Raw genomic sequence first — 18,715 nt, 5'->3', positions numbered from 1 at the left:
GATCATTTAGCAATTGAACAATCCAAATGGATCAAATCCAGGTCTAATGATTGAGAATGTTTGGACGGGCCTATAAAAGCAATCATTTGCCTATTCTTATGTTTTTTACTTTTGCAAAAACTTCCAAACTCTCTGGAATCTTGAATTTTTAGGCAACCTCGACACCCTGATGACCTGCATCCGAAACCTTTGCTTCATCTTCTTATCAATCAGCTAGGTATTTCCTCACTTTTCATAAAATCCCTTCCATCGTCACTTTTTTTCATTTAAATGACTTCAACTTCAGGTTCTGGTGGACTGAGCTACGAAACAGGCGTGGATCTTCATAGGATTGCTGTTAAAATGAGTGTTTCTAATTTCATTAGAACTGAGAACCTTGCTTTAGCCATTAAGATTGGTGAGAGTGTCTAGGCCATGCATTGAAGGTCTAGTTGACTACGAGGCGGGTTTGGGGTTGATAAGATCGCTTGGACAATGACCCAACAAGACTTGCATAAAAGCACAGACAAGTATGGTATTTTTCCTACCATAAATTTTTTAGTACCCGAAGCCCATGTGTGAGCTTGCTATCTAAAGGATGACTGCGTGGTAGTTAGTTAATATCTCATTGAAGGGGGTATGATGTTACTCCTTTATCTATTCTTTAGGATAGTTCTTAGGCTCTACATGTTAGAACTTACCCAACTTCTCCCAAATTCATGGAGCTAGTTAGTGGGGGCATTCTTCTTCTAGAAAGAGTCCTGGTTCTGGACCAAAGGGGTGGCAATCCTTTAAGAATTACAAAGCTCCGACCCTCATCGTTCCGACCTAATATTTTGAAGCTCGTGAGTTTCTAACCTTTTCATTTGTCTCATTTTGCTATTCTTTTACTGATGATCTTTGATTTGTTGGTTCAATCAACTGCTTCAAGCTTTCAAAGCCTAAGTGGAACTTGGTTGAAGACATCTACCAACATCCGTTTAAGTCTCAAAACTTTGACCGCATCAACAACTGCTGCAAATTTTTGTTGCCTTTAACCTGATGGCTTTAGAGGTAAAAACTTTGAAAGTTATCCACAACAAGGAACTCTATAAAGTAATGCAATGTTTTGGATGGTGCACCCATTTCCACTGTAAGGGTAATCATTTTTCTCTAGATGATACTATCACCGGTAAACCAATACAAAAAAGTGCTCATTAGGTTCAGTTCATGATCTACTAGCATTCTATCATAGGTGGTACAAAATAATTTGTTGACGAAGCTACTATTGTCCACTAGCATGTTCTTTAACCCGTTGCAAGCTATGACCACCTTATTACCAAGGCATCACAATGGGAGTAGTGCAGACTCAAAGCATCATCTTCAATAAATGTGATAGGTGGAACTTGTCTTGCCCTTTGGGGGTTATTATTGACTATATAACTAGCCATTGAGGATCCTATACCCCTCTCCCCTCCCCCTCCCCCTCCCGGTGTAATTTCTTTTAGAGTTCCTAGTTTCACCACCAATATACAAACTTCTGAATATTGTATCTTTTTAATCAATGTGTGCATTATCCATCTCTGGGCCTTTTTCTATCATTGTCTCCCCTTCAACGAGCAGAACTTTCCTAGAAGGTCACCTTGTCTCATTTTTCCTAGACTATTGAGGGTGCCTAAGCGGGGGCAATTTCCTTGTGCAGGGTGATCATCTCTCTGTTTAACCCGAAGATTAGTTCATTTAGAATGTAAAGCTATGTCTTTACACTCTACTATATCATGGATGTATGAATGATGGTATGTACAACAAACGGGTACACTGACCTCTTCCTCTTTGATAGGCCAGCTACCTTTGTTCCTTGGTCGCACATTATTACTATGGTCGACGTCTTCATAGGTTAAAAACAATACAACGTTAAAAGTAGCTATAACAAGTGCTTGGCCTGAAGTAGGAACGTGTCCTGCCTTGTTCCATTGGTGGTTCACCAAATTGGAGGTAGGCTCCCTTCTTTTTACCTCTGAGGGGATAGGAGTCCCATAGAGGTCCTACTGTGGTGACTAATTAGTTCTTCATTAATGATATCCATCTCATCATTTCCACTATTGCAGCATAGTCGGTAGGATTCTGATTTTGTACATCTCTCCAAAAGAGGGTATTCATGTTGAGGCATCCCTTAGGCCTCATAGAGCCTCTTTATCAATGACCTACTCACAATAGGTCATCTCATTAGTAAAGGGAGACAAGAAAATTTTCAGCGTCCCACTGATTTCTTGCCTCATATCCTGGATGCACCAGAAAAAAGCTTTCCCTTCCTTGCTAACGGTGAACTATCCACTTTTTTGAAATCAAGCCAGCTCCAGATGCTTCATTCTAGTATTCTACTACACCAAACTTCAGATGATCCATTCAAGGTCAAGTAAAAAGCTCTACATTTTACCGTGGTTAATGCGTGTCTTAAACCTTTATGACTTTTGTCATTGTTGAAGTGATTCGCTGGATCAACTCTTCTCTCGTATTTGGGATCTTCGAAGGCATAAAGTAGCTACGAAAATGGCAAATTGTCATCGTCATAGTCTAAATTGCAAGATCTTTGAGGTTCATCAAAAAATTTCTCCTTATCTTAATACATGAAAGGTAGGTGAAAAGGTCCTACTTGGTTTCTCAAATTAGTTTTGTCCCTCCTTTGGCTCCTATTCTTAGAAGGACCTTGGCTTTGCTCGTACTTATGGGGCCTTGCAAAAGAGATGGCTACTGAGGCCTATTTTTAGGCATAGAGGTGGCTATATTGACCTATTTTTGGGCTTTGTTGGGCTAAGTCTATCAAAATGCTAAGGAACATTTGGGGTAGTTTATATTCGGGGGAAAAGTTATTTTTCCTACTGAATTAGACATTGATGGGTCAGCTAGACATGTAGTTAGAAGAGATGTGATGGAATATGATTCACAAAGTGGAAGAGAAAGACTTGAAAACCAATATGAAAATAATCAGCCACACATGCATAATTGACTGGTTCCAAATATATATATTACAAAAGGTTTTCTACCATGTTTCTAGCCAACAACTTCCACCTAAAATCACCTTACTTGTTGACTGAATATACCATACCATATTATGATGGACATTGTAATACACAAAAATAACCATCACAAGTACTAATTTAATACATATAATTAATACAAAATATAACAACAAAAGTGGCACACAATCATCAACACTCCTCATTGACACTTTTGTTGGAAACACCAAGACTTTTTCTCAATGTTTCAAATCTTACTTTAGGCAAGGATTTAGTGAAAATATCAGCATACTGATTTTCAGAACTGCAATGCATCAGCTGGACTTCTTTTCTGTCTTGTGCCTCCCTTATTGAGTAATATTTGATCTTAATATGTTTTGTCCTTCCATGAAATACCGGGTTCTTCACCATAGCCACAGCCGACTGATTATCACAAAAAATAACAGTGACTTTCTCTTGCTTGTCATGAAGATCCTCCATAACTTTCCTTAGCCATATTGCTTGATTAGTAGCCTCTGAAGCTGCTATGTATTCTGCCTCTGCCGTCGATTGAGCAACTGTTTTTTGTTTCATAGCACTCCAGCATACAACACTTGTTCCAGCATAAAACACATAACCAGATGTACTTTTCATGTCATCACTCGAGCCAGCCTAATCACAATCTGTGAATTAAGTTAATGCCAAGTTTTCTGATTTCTTGAACCAAATTCCCAGATCTTCAGTTCCTTTCACATATCTCAGTACCCTCTTTGCAGCTTGAAATGGAATTCACTTGGTTCTTGCCTGAATCTGGATAGGATATTGGCAACAAAAATAAGATCTGGTCTGTTAGAAGTTAGGTACAGCAAGCATCCAACCATACTCCTATATATTTTTCATCAATCCTCTTAGATCCATCATATTTTATTAGCTTTAGATTTTGCACTAAGGGAGTACTTACTGCCTTCCAATTCTCCATATTAAATTTCCTTAACATCTCCCTAACATACTTCCTTTGGCAAACAAATATCTCATTTTGAATTTGAAATATTTCCATGCCAAGAAAATATTGCATTTCCCCTAAATCAGTTATCTCAAATACCTTTCTCAATTCATCTTTTACCTCCTCGATCATTGCATAGCAGCCTCCTGTGATCAGAAGATCATCCACATACAATGAGATGATGATCATTTCATTCATACTTCTCAAGAAACCAAGTGTGCTCAAGTGTTCTTCGATCCTGCTATACCAGGCTCTAGGAGCTTGTTTAAGTCCACACAAGGCTTTCCTTAATAGATAAACTTTCTCACTTGCCTCTTCAAGTTGAAAGCCTTCCGGTTGTTCAATGAAAATCTCTTCCTCCAAGTGTCCATTCAAAAATGCTGATTTAACATCCAATTGGTAGATTTTCCAACCTCTATGAACAGCTATTGCAAATAACAATCTGATTGTTTCATACCTGGCTACTGTTACAAAAGTATCGGTGAAATCAATTCCATATTGTTGAAAGTATCCTTTCACAACCAGCCTGGCTTTAAACTTGTTGACAGAACCATCTGGATTCAGCTTCGTTTTGTACACCCACTTTACACCAATTACATGCTTATTTTTTGGTCTATCAACCAACTCCCAAGTCCTGTTTTCTCAATCATACTTAACTCTTCCTTCATTGCAACCATCCACTCTTTTGATCCTGCTGCTTTAGCGTAATTTGAAGGCTCCAAAGTAGCGACATTACACCTAGCATATATGTCTTCAAGTGGTCTAGTTTTTACCACTACATTTTCAGAATCTTTGTCACTCTTAGCATCTTCTATTACTTCATTATCATCAGCATCATCAGGCTACGGAGTTGTTCTAGGATTCTGAAGTCGAGTGACTGAATCTGCTTCCCAATTCCATACAAATCCCTCATCAATTTTGATATCTCTACTGGATATCATCTTCTTACTTTGTGGAATAAAAACTCTATATCCCTTGGCATTGTTGCAAAAACCAACCAAGACACCTTTCTTAGCTTTTTGACTCAATTTGTCCCTCTTTACATCAGGAATATGAATGAAGCATACACTACCAAACGCCTTTAGATGAGACACATTAGGTTTCATCTCATATCAGGCTTCAAATGGAGTCTTTTTATCTAAGGATTTTGTTGGCAATCGATTATGTAAATACACAGCAGTATTTATAGCTTCTGCCCAGAATTCCTTAGGTATATTTTTCTCAAACATGCCATCTCCATAACAATTCTATTTTTCCTCTCACAAACACCATTCTGCTGGGGAGAATAAGTATAGTTAGCTGATGTTTGATCCCCATATCTTCACAGAATTTGTCAAACTGACCACAGCAGTACTCTGTTCCATTTTCTAATCTAATGGACTTGATCTTGCTGTTGCATTCATTTTTTATCAAATTTTTAAATCTTTGAAACACAGCTGCTACCTCCTATTTCATTCTCAAAAAATGTACCCAACACATTCTTGACATATCATCTATGAAAATGATGAAATATCTACTGCCATTCATGGTTGGGGTCCTCATAGGCCCACAAACATTTGAGTGCACCAATTCAATTTTCTTTGTTGCCCTTCTTGCTTGATTTTTTAGAAATTTTAACCTGGTTTGCTTTCCATATTGACATACATCACACACACAATCATTGTTACTGATTTCAAGCATATTTTCCACAAGCTTCAAATCATGCAAATGCTTAAGTGATGTATAGCTAGCATGCCCAAATCTTTTGTGCCATAAGGAGGATTCGATTACTGTGGCTACAAGTGCTTGATCACTCACATTTTTCCACTCCAATGGAAAACTCCTATGTCTCATTCCTACTTTCATAACTTCCTGATTTTGTGGATCAAGTATGGTGCATCTATTATCTTTAAATATAAGTGTGTAGTCTTTTTCAATCAATTTACCAGCACTAATCAGATTTTGATCAATATTAGGCACATATAAAACATCTGATATGAGTTTGGCACCTGTTGAGGTCTGCATTGCTATTTCTCCGGCACCTTTTACTTCCACAAACTCACCATTTCCAACCTTAACTCTTGACGTGAGTTTGTCATTTATCTTGGTAAAGATGCTTAAGTTGGATGTCATATGGTGAGTGCATCCACTATCCAGCAACCAGGCTTCATCATTGCTGCAGACATTAAAATTTTTTATTGTAAACAAGATGTTTTTCCAGTTGATGCCCTCGATTCTCAGCAACTTAAGCTTGCTGCAAGTCCTGTTTCTCCTTCTTACTTTTGCATACCTTCTCAATGTGACCAAATTGTTTACAAGCCCTACATTGTACTCCAGGCCTGACCCAACACCATTTAGGTGAATGTCCTGTCTTTTTGCTATGAGGACATGGTGGATATTTCTTTCCTCCACCAAAATTTTTGTTGCTTTCATTAAATGGTTTCTTCATCCCATAACTAGTTTGAACTTTGTATTTTCCTTTAGCAAACAAGGCTCCCTCGACTTGCTCTTCTTGTCTGATCAATCTTCTTTGTTCTGTGGCTTGAAGAGCATTGACTAGCTCAGACGATGACATGCTGGCTAGATCCCTGGAATCTTCAAGTGAGGAGATCTTGGCTTCGAATTTTTCAGGCAAGCTGATCAAGACCTTCTCTACTACTCTCCTGTATGGCAAGTCATCACTTAACAACCTAATTTGGTTAACTATCTTCATCAGTCTATCAGCAAATTCTTTGACAACTTCTAATTCCTTCATCTTCAGAGTTTCAAACTCCCTTCTTAGGTTCAGCACTTACATCTGTCTTGTCCTTTCATTGCCTCAAAATTCCTCCCTTAATCTATCCCAAGCTTCTTTTACAGTTTCACAAGTTATAATTCTTGTGAAAATGGCAACCGACACAGCAGATTGTATGCAAGAAAGAGCCTTAAATTTCTTAGCAATCTTCTCACTATATTGTTTCAACTGTGCAATTGTGGGATTTACTTTAAGTGGTGGAGGTTCAGTGCCATTTTCTGTGATTTCCCACAAATCATAAGCTCTCAAATATGCTTTCATCTTTACAACCCAGAAATCATAGTTTTCTCCAGCAAATATTGAAGGCAAAGGAGCTGTGAAACCACTAGATGCCATTACTCACACTCACTGGGTTATACGTGGTTGTTTTCTGATTTTCTCACCAGAGTCTGCCCTTCTTCCTTTCTTCGTGTTCTAAGGCCAAAGTGGCTCTGATACCACTGATGGAATATGATTCACAAAGTGGAAGAGAAAGACTTGAAAACCAAAATGAAAATAATCAGCCACACATACATAATTGACTGGCTCCAGATATATATATTACAAAAGTTTTTCTACCATGTTTCTAGCCAACAACTTCCACCTAACATCACCTTACTTGTTGACTAAATATACCATACTCTAATGGACATTGTATTACACAAAAATAACCATCACAAGTACTGATTTAATACATATAATTAATACAAAATATAACAACAAAAGTGGCACACAATCATCAACAAGATGTCTACTCCTACATCCTTTTCGAAGGTCGGCACCTCTTGATTGTCGATGAGATAGAGCCCTTTGGCTTTGGATTTCCACTTCCTCTTTCTCTTCCTCTTCCTCTTCTTCTTGAGAGAAATGACCCCTCTTGAAGCACATAAGGGGACATCGGTTAACACACTTAACCTTGCATTTTTCATGAGGAGTTTCATGGCCACATTTTGTTGAGTGTTATTCCTTATGTTAGCAGCCATAATAGCCACTTCCTTGGTAAGTTGGGCAGTAACTCTCACGCCACGTGGTCTATATTGGTGATAAGGTCGATGATGATCTGTTGGAGTAGTTATCCATAGGACCCCTTTTTTCAAGGAATTTTCTAACCCTCCTGGGTAGGACTTCTTCACTACTTGAGCTTATTTCCCTTAGATAACTCTTGTCTTCAACGACATGGGGGTGATATAAGTGCATTTTTATCTTAAAATAACCCTTTTTTCAAGGAGTATCAACAGGCTTGTCACTGGTGTAAACTTCAAAATTTTTTAGAAGGCTTCTACTTATTCATTTTTTCAAGAACAAAAGCCTTTTTCAAGGAGGAAGCCAAGTAATATTCCTACAAGGTTTTTTCGCTGGATTTGATCCGGATTTATAGTGTGATTTTCCACAGATAGCGTCAATCTGCTAATCTTGTTTTTTGTACCATTGGCGTGACAATATATCTCAGCCTCACTCACATCCATGCAAGCTTACTCCTACACACTTGGACGAACCACTAGTCAATGAGGATTTAAGATTGAGTATCTAATGTGTGTTAGATGTGAGTCACTTAATTGTTCAAGCACTAGGGATGTACGGAAATATATGAGAAAACGAGAGAAAATGTGACAAAAGCTTATTTAAAGTCGCATCATTTCTCAAATTACAATATTTGAGTTTTATGTTAGTAGGAACGAAGTGGAAACCGTTAGATGAAGAAGCATGTGTCTTCATCTTAACAGTTAAAGCATCCCATCATAGGCGTCCCATCAAACCTCCTAGGTCATGTCGCATTTAGTACATTCTAAAAAGGCAACCGCTTTATGGCCCAAGTCTGAGCACTTATATAGTAGGCTGATAGGACTCGACGTCTATTTGCTACGGGTTGTCATGTCAATCACTTTCTTCAGATCTTTTTATAGATCTCTTAGGATACGTGTTCTAAGGAGATGTTCTTCAATGGTTTATGAGTTACCTAATAAGTGTATTTTATATACTTATTCAAGGCCTTAAATGATGATATTTAGTGGCTTCTTTGATGAATTATGGTCTAAATTGTTGTATTTGGACTTGAATATGTAAAATTCAATGATGGTACAACAAATTGGAAGAAACGAGAGGAAAACCCAAAAAATCTGCGAAAACGGCAAGATTCAAAGTTCGGCGGAGCAAAATGTAAATACTCAAAAGTTGTGTCAAACCTTACGATAAAGATTCAAGAGTGTTAGGAATCAATCGGATAAGGAAAGAAGTTAAACGAGTAAAATAGAGTCACAGTATTCTCACAAATCAACTTCCAGCTGAAAAAAATTTTATTTCGAAATTTTAGCCTCTACCCATTTTTTGGTTAGAAAAAGTTCAAATTGGAGAAATCTATTCTAGAAGAATTTTATTCCTTCAAGTTATCTTTACTGTGCATTTTGAATTACCTCAATAAAATATTGAGAGAGAAAGATATAACCAAAATACTGAAAGCTGTCCGACGGAAAAAACATATAAATGTGTGGTCATGTGATCGCATGGTAAAATAAACCATGGGATCGTACATTACCATGCAGGGAGACTTCTGGGCGTCCAAGTGCTGAACCATGTGGTTGCATGGGTTTATACATTGCAATTGCATGGTATAAAAATTCAATCGATTCCCAGGTTTCCTTATACAATTCAAACTCCATTTAGCAAGGGTTTTGGCGAGATCTTTGACCTAAATACATACCATATAAATAACAAACGGCCCTAGAACATTGACAAATCTCTCTTTTAGACATTGAAACAACTAAACTCTTGGGGATTTTAAGGGAAATTGAGAGAGAATTCAAGAGAATACACATCACCAAATTTATTCTACTCGTTGGAAGGAAAATACATACAAATCAAGATTTGAAGGCAACATTCAAGGGATAATAACATCAAAAAATCCAAGTTTTGAAGCATCTATTGGAAGAATGAGAAGATCTTTGTGCAAGATTGATTTCTCAATGAGAATTCGAAAGGGGTAAATTGAGTACAATAGAAGGATTCGACCAAACACTACTTCAGATTTGATGAATCTTGATATCAGAAGTAGAGGGACCAATAGATGAAATTATTCTGCCCCAACATCCATTTATTATTTGAATTCTCAATAATTCTTTGTTGTATCCACACATTTTTCAATAATTAGATTAAAAATTACAACCAATCACCATTTCATTTATTTTAATCAAATTGAAGTTAGAAATAATAAATTGTATACTAAAGTATAGTTCTCATGAGAACGATAATCCGGACTCTTAGGTCCTCTTACTACTTGTTACGATCATTACACTTGCGAAAATAAAATTGACAACAGTACCCACTTCAGCAATATGGTCCTTGACCATATATGTTAAGCTTTGATGCTTGCAGCAAGAAGCGTATGGATGTCAACAAGTCGGGTCGAGTTGGGTCGCAAGTCAAAGATTGCGGCTCGGACACTGTTTGGGAAAAAATGACAACCCAAGAATAGCTAGCCGAGAGGAGAATAAATTGGTTATTAAAATTATTTTTCAATATTAATCTAAAATTTAAGCAAATTTGATAACCAATAAGTTAATCAAACAAATATGCACAAATATGAAGGTAATAAGTAAAAAGGAAGAGAGTGTGCAAACGATGTAATTGTGGAGGTTGGATCCCAACCGATAATCTACGTCATTTATTACCAAGCTTTCAATCGCGAGCAAGGTCTTTTCACTATATTGATTGATTTATGGTGCAATCCAACCCTTTACAACGCTTCTGGTGACTCACAATGAAGGAGCACCAATCCTTATACAATATTAAGCTTTACAGGACCTCAATATGACTTATAAATTTAAAGAGTATAATTTTACCATTTGAAACTTCTCTCTTATTAAATGATATAGTCAAAATTAAGTACAAAGAGAGAAATAAGTTAGCACTTTAATAAATAGTAATGAATAAAGCTCAAGTATTAGGTAAGAAAAATTTTGATGAGTAGAATGATTTTCAAAAGTTAACTCAAACAAAACTTTTTCAATGATTTGATAAAGATAAATAAAATATGTATTCAATGATTTGGCTCAAGAGTATCCCACTTTAATGCTCTCAAATAAGTGTTGAATTGAAGACAAAGTGAGCTGGTATTTATAGCAGTTAAAACATCAAGAGCTCTAACCAACCGAAAGACTCAACAGGACATCCGCTTCTGAACCGGACACCGACCTAGCCATTGTGCATTAGAAATCAGAACAATTAAAAATTTTGATAGTTGGATGAATCAAACTTTCTCTTGGACAGTGTTTTCTCGGATTTTTCCTTCTTTAATTGTTTTGAAACATGTAGACTTTTGAAGGATGTTTTTACTTAATTTTTCAAGGTAAGTGACATTTGTGAGAAGTTCAAATATCAAGTTGAGATTCTTACCTTTTGAAAAATAATTTTTATGCAAGCCGAAATAATTTTTCTCTTGCATAAAAATTCATTTTGAGCTTTTAATGATTCATTTTTGAGGATTAAAGCATTTTATCTTTACATATGAATCCAAAAACATCTAAGTTCAATGTCTTCAATGTTCGACCGTTGAAGTACTTGTCTTTGGCTAATTTGACATGAATGCTAGGCTTCCATCTCAATTTTCTTTGAACATCAATTGCGAGTCTTTTAATAGTGATCACTTTGTCTTCAATTGATCAACTTTGCAACAATAGTTGTAACGACTCGAATTCAATTGTTAGATATAAAAGCAATTTGTTTGTTATAATCAGAACATGAAGTAAACCATAGGTCAACAAAAAATGGCTTGAGCATTTTTGGCTTGAGTCGAGTCGAGCTAAAGCTCAATTAAAAAACTAAGGCTTGGCTCGAGGCTCGAGGCTCGAGGCTCGAGCCTTATCGAACCGAACCGAGCCAGCTCGAATTTTTTATTAAGATAAGCAGTAGGCAATTGCTTGCTTTAGACGCTGCATGATTGCTTGTAAAACGAACCACATTTCGGCTTCCCATGCGAGTCAGCCTATGTGGCTAGGTGAGCCGCACGGGCCAATTCGGGTTCGAGCCATCATTGAAAAAAAGGTTCGGCCCGACTCAAGCCATGAGCCGAACCAGCTCAAGCTTTTTACTTGCAGAGCAGCAAGCAGCCCAAGCCCACGAGCCGGATTGACATCCATAAAGAGGCGTCTTCATCTTAGTTGAAGATTGATTGCTTCGGCCAGAATGCCTTCACTTCGCCACACTTGTTGACATGGAATGTGAGCCTTTGCTGCGCATCTACTTGGGCTCCACATGGACTTTAGTTTGAGCATCAGTGGCAAGGCGTAACACTTAGGATAAATTATTATCTTAATATAATCTTATTACAATTTGATTAATTAATTTATTATGAAATTATTGAGGTACGAAATTCCAGTTCACGTGCTCAACATTAATAATCCAAGTCCTCCATTATCATGCCTGGTATGTGACAAATTTCAAGAGCCTACATTTGGCTTATATTTATCAACTATTTATAAACAATCAAGTCGTTATCCATATGTTTTGAGGGACTCACAAATACTACCCATTCTCATTTCAATCAATTTATAATTTAAAAAGTTTATAAGCACTTCCCAAAAACGAGTATTGAATTGCTTTAACCTTGGATGTGTTATTGTAATAGTTAGCAAAAGAACAAGGACACAACATGAATGACCGGGTAAATTAACTTAGAAACAAAAATGTTTAAGCAAATTAAGATGGAGATTAACTTAATATCATCAAGAGGCAAAATCTTTACCACTGATATTGGATAGTTATTCACTTAATGTAAAGAAAACCAGGAAAGTTTACATATGGAAGAAAATTCTATAAAAGAGAATGCAATATAGAGACGAAGACAACCCCAACTCTGCCATCAATAATGCTAGTAGGCAATGAGCTTTCTTCAGCTAATATTAGGCTTCTGAGTTCGTCCCACTAATATCCTCTAACATCCTCACTACCTCTGACATTTTTGGTCTATGCTCGGGAACCCTTTTAACACAATGCAACGCTATCTGCAAAAACTTCACCATTGCTTCCTCCATATTGGGATACCTCAACAACTCTGTATCAAACACTGCGACAGTCCAATCCTCATGAACAACAGAAGTAACCCAGCTGACTAGCTGAATTGCCTTGTCCTTATCTTCAGACAGTATAGATGGCTTTCCAGTAAATAGTTCTAGAAGCACAACTCCAAAGCTGTAGACGTCAGAGGCTTGGGACAATTTCTCTGTGTCTGTGACTTCTGGAGCTAGATACCCTGAAGATCGACTATCTAGCACCAAGTTTGTACCCACTAATGTTGCCAATCCAACATCTGAAACACAGCCATATCCTTGAGTAGTAAGGAAAATGTTCGAGGCTTTTACATTTCCATGTACAAGATGCTGGCCAACTTGTGTGTGGATGTGGGCAATACCCCTTGCTGCCCCACCTGCTATTCTTAGTCGAGTATCCCAATCTAAAGAAATTTTATTCTCACCAATTTTTCCTGCGAAGATGATAAAATTTGTAAGATTACAATCACTTGCAAAAATATTTTCTACAAAAGGTTGCCATTATATTGCTCCGAATAAGCTTGAAGAAAACATTGTGTGCTTGAATCGCATGATATTTTCTAACTACAAATGTTGTGAAGATATCAAAAAAGCTCCAGATTGATCCCTTGGAGAGTAAAACTGCAGCCACTAAATGTTAAAATTAGCATCTTCTAGACTATTGATTACCCCAAATCACTTCCAACATTAGCCATCTTCGAGAATACAAACAAGCATTTTAAAAGTGACCTAGTATATCAACCGTACATAAGACTTCAATTCAGATTACAAGTCAATGGATAACAATATAACCGAAATAAAAAGTTATGCTATAATCTAGTGATGATCTATGAAAGCAGGGGAGTAATATATCTTAATTTTTCTTGCCTATATTTCATTAGTTCTTCTAAACAATCTTTACAGAGCCATTTGCCTACAAAAAAGATGGATATAAAAATAATGTTGCAGACACAGTCTTTGTAATTTCAAGATCTACAGGTCATATGCACCGAGGGGAAGTAAGATATTTCAATTACCATGTAGCATGGAAGATAAACTCCCCGCACCATAATAATCATACACCATAAGCTTTTCTGCACGGGAGAAGTAGTATGCCATTAATGTAGCGACACTTTCATTCCTCAATCTCCCAATTACCTCCATTTGCTGCTGAAATTCTATACTTGTAACAATAACTTCCCTCAATCGCTTAACCACGATTGTACTCCCATTTTCCAGTGTTGCCTTGTATGAAGTCCCGAATATTCCCCTTCCAAGAACCTCCAAAGAAGCCCGCAACATATCTTCAAGGTCAAAATCAGGATTAAGACCCCCAATGAATACAAGCTTCGGCTGAAGGCCGTTTCTTGTATTCATCATACTAATATCCTCTATCATCTTCACTACTTGAGCCATATTAGGTCTTCTCCTTGGGGTTTTTGCAACACAACTCATCCCTGTTTCTAACATCTTTACCATTTGTTCCTCGACATTACGGTCTTTCAAAAGCTCCACATCAAACACATTAGCAGTTTGCTCCTTACCATTAACAGAATTAACCAATTTAACGAGGTCGACAGCCTCATCGCCACCTATGTCATGTAATGGGGACTTTCGAGTAAGAAGTTCAAGCAACAGAATTCCAAAGCTATAGACGTCAGACGCTTGTGACACATTCCGGGTATTTTTTACTTCTGGGGCATGGTACCCAGCATTTCGCATGATTGGTGATGGAATCATGCTTGCCAAGCCAAGATCAGACACGCAACCGTACTTTTGTGAATTAAGGAAAATATTTGATGATTTTATGTTTCCGTGAACAAGCTTCCCACCACTTTGCTTGTGAATGTGAGCAATACCCCTTGCTGCACCCACTGCTATTCTTAGTCGCATTTCCCAGTCTAATGGATCCCGATTCTTGCCAGTTTTTCCTGTGTAGATGAAAAATGCATTGGATTGCACAGTGACATTTTCATATTTCCCGTATGTTGATTGAGGATTAATAGTAGGTGTTAGAAAGATCATGAGAAATGACATATCCAATGGATATTTATCCACCAATGAATTAATATGACATATCACCAGTGCTAATATTTATCCACCAATGAATTAATATAACACATCACCAGTGTTTAGTATAAAATGAGCATCGGTTTTCATTATATCATTTCTCGAAAGATCATATGTTAAAATTAACTATAAGCTATAAATTGGTTTCGCAGTAGAATTGAGTCATTCAAAAATGTGAACCTGCCAATTACATGCTTAAATTTAATTTCTCTGCAGAATGCATCAATGAAAAAGCCATTTTCAAAATCAAAGCTTGTATGAGGTAAGAATTTTAAAATAAAGACAGCCTTCCTCATGAGATTGCCACATTAAGGGGGTATTTGTTTCCCATTTTTGTAAAAATGATAATGAAAAAATATAGCCGTTATGGACTCCACATAAGAGATAGAAATTCAAATTTGGTGACTTGATGTGATAGATAACGGTCATATTTTTCATTTTAATGGGAAACAAATGGGGGCTAAATGTTACTCTGTGATTCTGACAACAGACAACAATAAATGATCATTATGCATATTGATAAATCAACTATTGGTGACCAACGCAAGAACCTAAATGCAAGCTGATCATCAGTTTATGGACATTGAAATGAACAACCAGTCAAAATAAATGTATGTATTACACGAATGCATCAAATAGCTGCTGAAACATTTAGTATGCTAAGAATTTTTCTTCAGATGTATAAAAAACGTGGGAACAAGAAATGAAGTCCTGGAGTTCAACATACCATGTAACATTGCAGATACACTGCCATTCGAGTAGTGATCATACACCATGGGCTTTTCATATTTGGAAAAATAGTAAGCCCTCAATGCACAAACATTGTCGTGTCTTATATTTCCAATAACCTCCATGCGGTTTCTGAACTTCTTTTTTGAAATATTCACTTCATTCAAACTTTTCACCATAACTGTTATTCCATTATCCATTGATGACATATATGCACTTCCAAATGTTCCCTTCCCTAGAAACTTTCCAGAAGACCTCAGCATATCTTCAAGGTCAAAAACAGGACTAAAATTCTGAAAAAATACCATCCCAGAGACCTCCTGCTTAACATAGTTTTCTTTCTTCTGCGAATTTTTAATTGCAGGTGGAGGTAGCTTCTGATACTGAGATGAACCTCCGGGGCTTGAAAAGTCAAAAGGCCCATCAAGGACTTGAAAATTAAAACTGATATCAGAAGTTATGGAGCTGTCACTTGGGCTCTGATCATGAAACATTTGCCATAGTTGCTCTCTCCGAATCACAGCCTCCACCAATCTCTCCCAATTATCATAGTTATTCGACATCTCTCTTTCAGTTTCAGCCCTCAAAATCCTCTAGAGAGAGTTACCCAAGACAACAGTAGAATTATTCAACAATCAACGCGTAATCCCAATATTCTATTAGCATTGAAAACATGTTGTTGACGTTGACCTCCGTGGGTGGCCTTTTCGTCTTTAAAAAATTATACAGTCTCACTCACAAGTGCTGGAATCCATATAGGCTTCAGAAAAGGGTGGATAAATCCTCCCTGATAGTTATTACCCAATAGCCCCAAAGTACAATTCCACAAAACAGAAAATCCTATAAATATTAGAATCCAACAACCTCCAAAAACAACTTCTGGGAAATTGCAGAAACCTGTAAATAATCATACGAGTCAAAAAATGGGTCTAAACAGGACTACAAGAAAAACTTTAACTGGTCGTCAATTTGTTTCCTCCAATGATATTCCCATGCATTTTTACCGTCATTAAAACAAATCCAGTATACCAGAAACAGTGGTATGATGGGGAATTCTAAGAATCCATAAAGCCGTAACCAAACAGAAGACCAACGGCAAAATGAAATGAGAGGTATTGTAGCCACATTCCAGAAACTGAAATTCGAGCTCAGCCTGAACCGCCATTTCTTTTGGATTGATTTCGTGTTCCTTGATTCAAATATTGAGAATTTGTTCCATTACTTTCCCCCTTTCGATTTTGCTAAAGTACATATTAGATAACAGTTAAAAAAAAAATTTCATTGAGACATACCATTGAATTCAAAACTTCTTTCTATTTTTTATTTTAATAACACATCCTCCAAAAAAAATTAATATTTTAAAACTCATTTTCTCCCAAGAAAAAAAGAAAGGAAAAATTGGTGCAAATGGTCCCAAGTCTTTTCCTTCATTTTAGAGATTATTGCAACAGAAGCCTCGAGCATTTTAGAAAACACTAACAGGCTTTCTCCTAACAATTTATTTGTTGCAATTGTCATTCCAAACCTTTTAAAACATTACATCTGAGGCACTTTGGATGGAATTCGTCCAATTTACCGTTCGTTGACATAAAAACTTGATTTTGACTATATTTTAACTATTTCTATAGGGACAAAATGGTAAACTTAATATATTTTCATGTAAATATAATAAAAAAGGAAAAGAAAACCAGAAAAGTCAAACCAAATCCACAGCCGACCGACAGCCAAAATGACCCAAAAATACCCACACCGACGATATCACGCCAATAACACATTATAACAAACAAACAAGCTAAACAACAATTTTAGAGGAAGAAATTTGTCAAAAATAGCTTTTGTTTTCGATTCCTTCACAAATAGAGAAAACCAATTCCGGCGACACCCATTACCGTCGTACATTCTGATGGAACAACATCACCAACCAAAATATTACTGCAATTTCTCTGAAGACGTACCTAGTTCGCAAAATCGCCACAGGCAATCATGACTCCTCCAATTGACAGGTCCCACACTGTTTTTCATCCAATAGCGAACAGTCGAATGCTCAGCACTATAATGCCACCTTGAATATAAAATCAATTGAACCAATTCAACTTTTAATTACTATATTCATTATCGTATGATGAAGAAGAGCAAGATATACTCTGAGCTTGAAAGTTGTGATGAATTTATGAACTATCCAAATAAAAATGTTCAACACCACAGTTATTGATGGCACTGATAGCGGCTACTTTCACTCTTCTTTTCCTTCTTGAAACGAACCCCACAAGCCATGTAAAGTGACCACCAAATTCATAGTCATTATAATTATATGAAAATATAGCAAGTTTACCATTTTGTCCTTATAGAAAAAGTTAAAATATGGTCAACATCACTTTTTAGGTCAACTAATGATAAATTGGATGGATTCCATCCAAATGGGCCTCAAATGCAATGTTTTGAAAGGTTTGGTGTGACGCCTGCAACAAATGAAAGGTTAAGAGAAAGTATTCTAGTGTTTAAAAAGTTTGGAGCCACTGCTACAATTATCCTTTTATTTTATTTTGAGTCCAAACCTTTCAAATGTAGCAGAAATTATTCCAAACCTTTCACTTTTGCACAAATGATCCTTTTAGATGGATCGCATTCAAAAGGACTAGTTTTGTCCGCAAATATAATTGTCCTTATTTTGTTTTTATTAAAATAGAAGAGAATTGAAATGTTAAAAAACGTGGAAATAATAATAATAATAATAATAATTTATTATTATTATTATGTTTCCAGTATCATACTCCATCCCACCCCCACCAACAGGCAGGGATGTCACGGGTTCGGATCGGTCCTTTAACCCACGAGCTCGTGAGCTCACGGGCCGAGCCGAGTCCATGAGCCGCTCGCGAGCTTGTGATTTTTTAAAAATTTTTTAGCTTTTTTTTTGGGTAAATTTACACATTTTTTACGAGCGCACGAGCTAGGCTTGTGGGCTCGTTGGCACACGGCCCACGAGCCGCTCGCGAGTTCGACTTGTGGGATAAAGTCCCCTGCTTGGCTCGAGCTCTTCATTTGACGAGCTCGAACCGCCCACGAGTCGTTCGACCCGTTTGACATCCCTACCAACAGGAACCATGAGATTTTCTCCTTGGGTTTCCCCTCTATTGGCAAAATCCAGGAAAAGCCTCTAGAGTTTTCCCATTTTCTTCCTTTTTTT

At 36.9% G+C, this 18,715-nt stretch overlaps 1 protein-coding gene across 1 annotated transcript; it reads right to left on the bottom strand.

Moving 5' to 3' along the window:
* Positions 1-12,390: 12,390 nt before the first annotated feature.
* Positions 12,391-16,764, bottom strand: LOC111396454 (pollen receptor-like kinase 1). Its single transcript, XM_023022890.1, has 3 exons — positions 15,527-16,764; positions 13,767-14,660; positions 12,391-13,184 (listed from the first exon to the last, which is right to left on the bottom strand). The coding sequence occupies exons 1-3, from the start codon at positions 16,089-16,091 to the stop codon at positions 12,604-12,606; spliced, it is 2,040 nt and encodes a 679-aa protein (XP_022878658.1). The 5' UTR covers positions 16,092-16,764; the 3' UTR covers positions 12,391-12,603.
* Between the last annotated feature and the right edge of the window lie 1,951 nt (positions 16,765-18,715).

Source organism: Olea europaea, chromosome 1 (assembly GCF_002742605.1).
Source record: "Olea europaea var. sylvestris chromosome 1, O_europaea_v1, whole genome shotgun sequence".
NCBI classification, from domain to species: Eukaryota; Viridiplantae; Streptophyta; class Magnoliopsida; order Lamiales; family Oleaceae; genus Olea; species Olea europaea.
This window is presented reverse-complemented; position numbering and strand designations above follow the sequence as displayed.

Coding starts and splice junctions, on each gene's coding strand:
- LOC111396454 (XM_023022890.1), bottom strand. CDS start 16,091: ATGTCGAATAACTATGATAATTGGGAGAGATTGGTGGAGGCTGTGATT. Junction 14,661..15,526: donor TGTATCTGCAATGTTACATG/GTATGTTGAACT, acceptor TCATCTACACAG/GAAAAACTGGCAAGAATCGG. Junction 13,185..13,766: donor TTTATCTTCCATGCTACATG/GTAATTGAAATA, acceptor TCATCTTCGCAG/GAAAAATTGGTGAGAATAAA.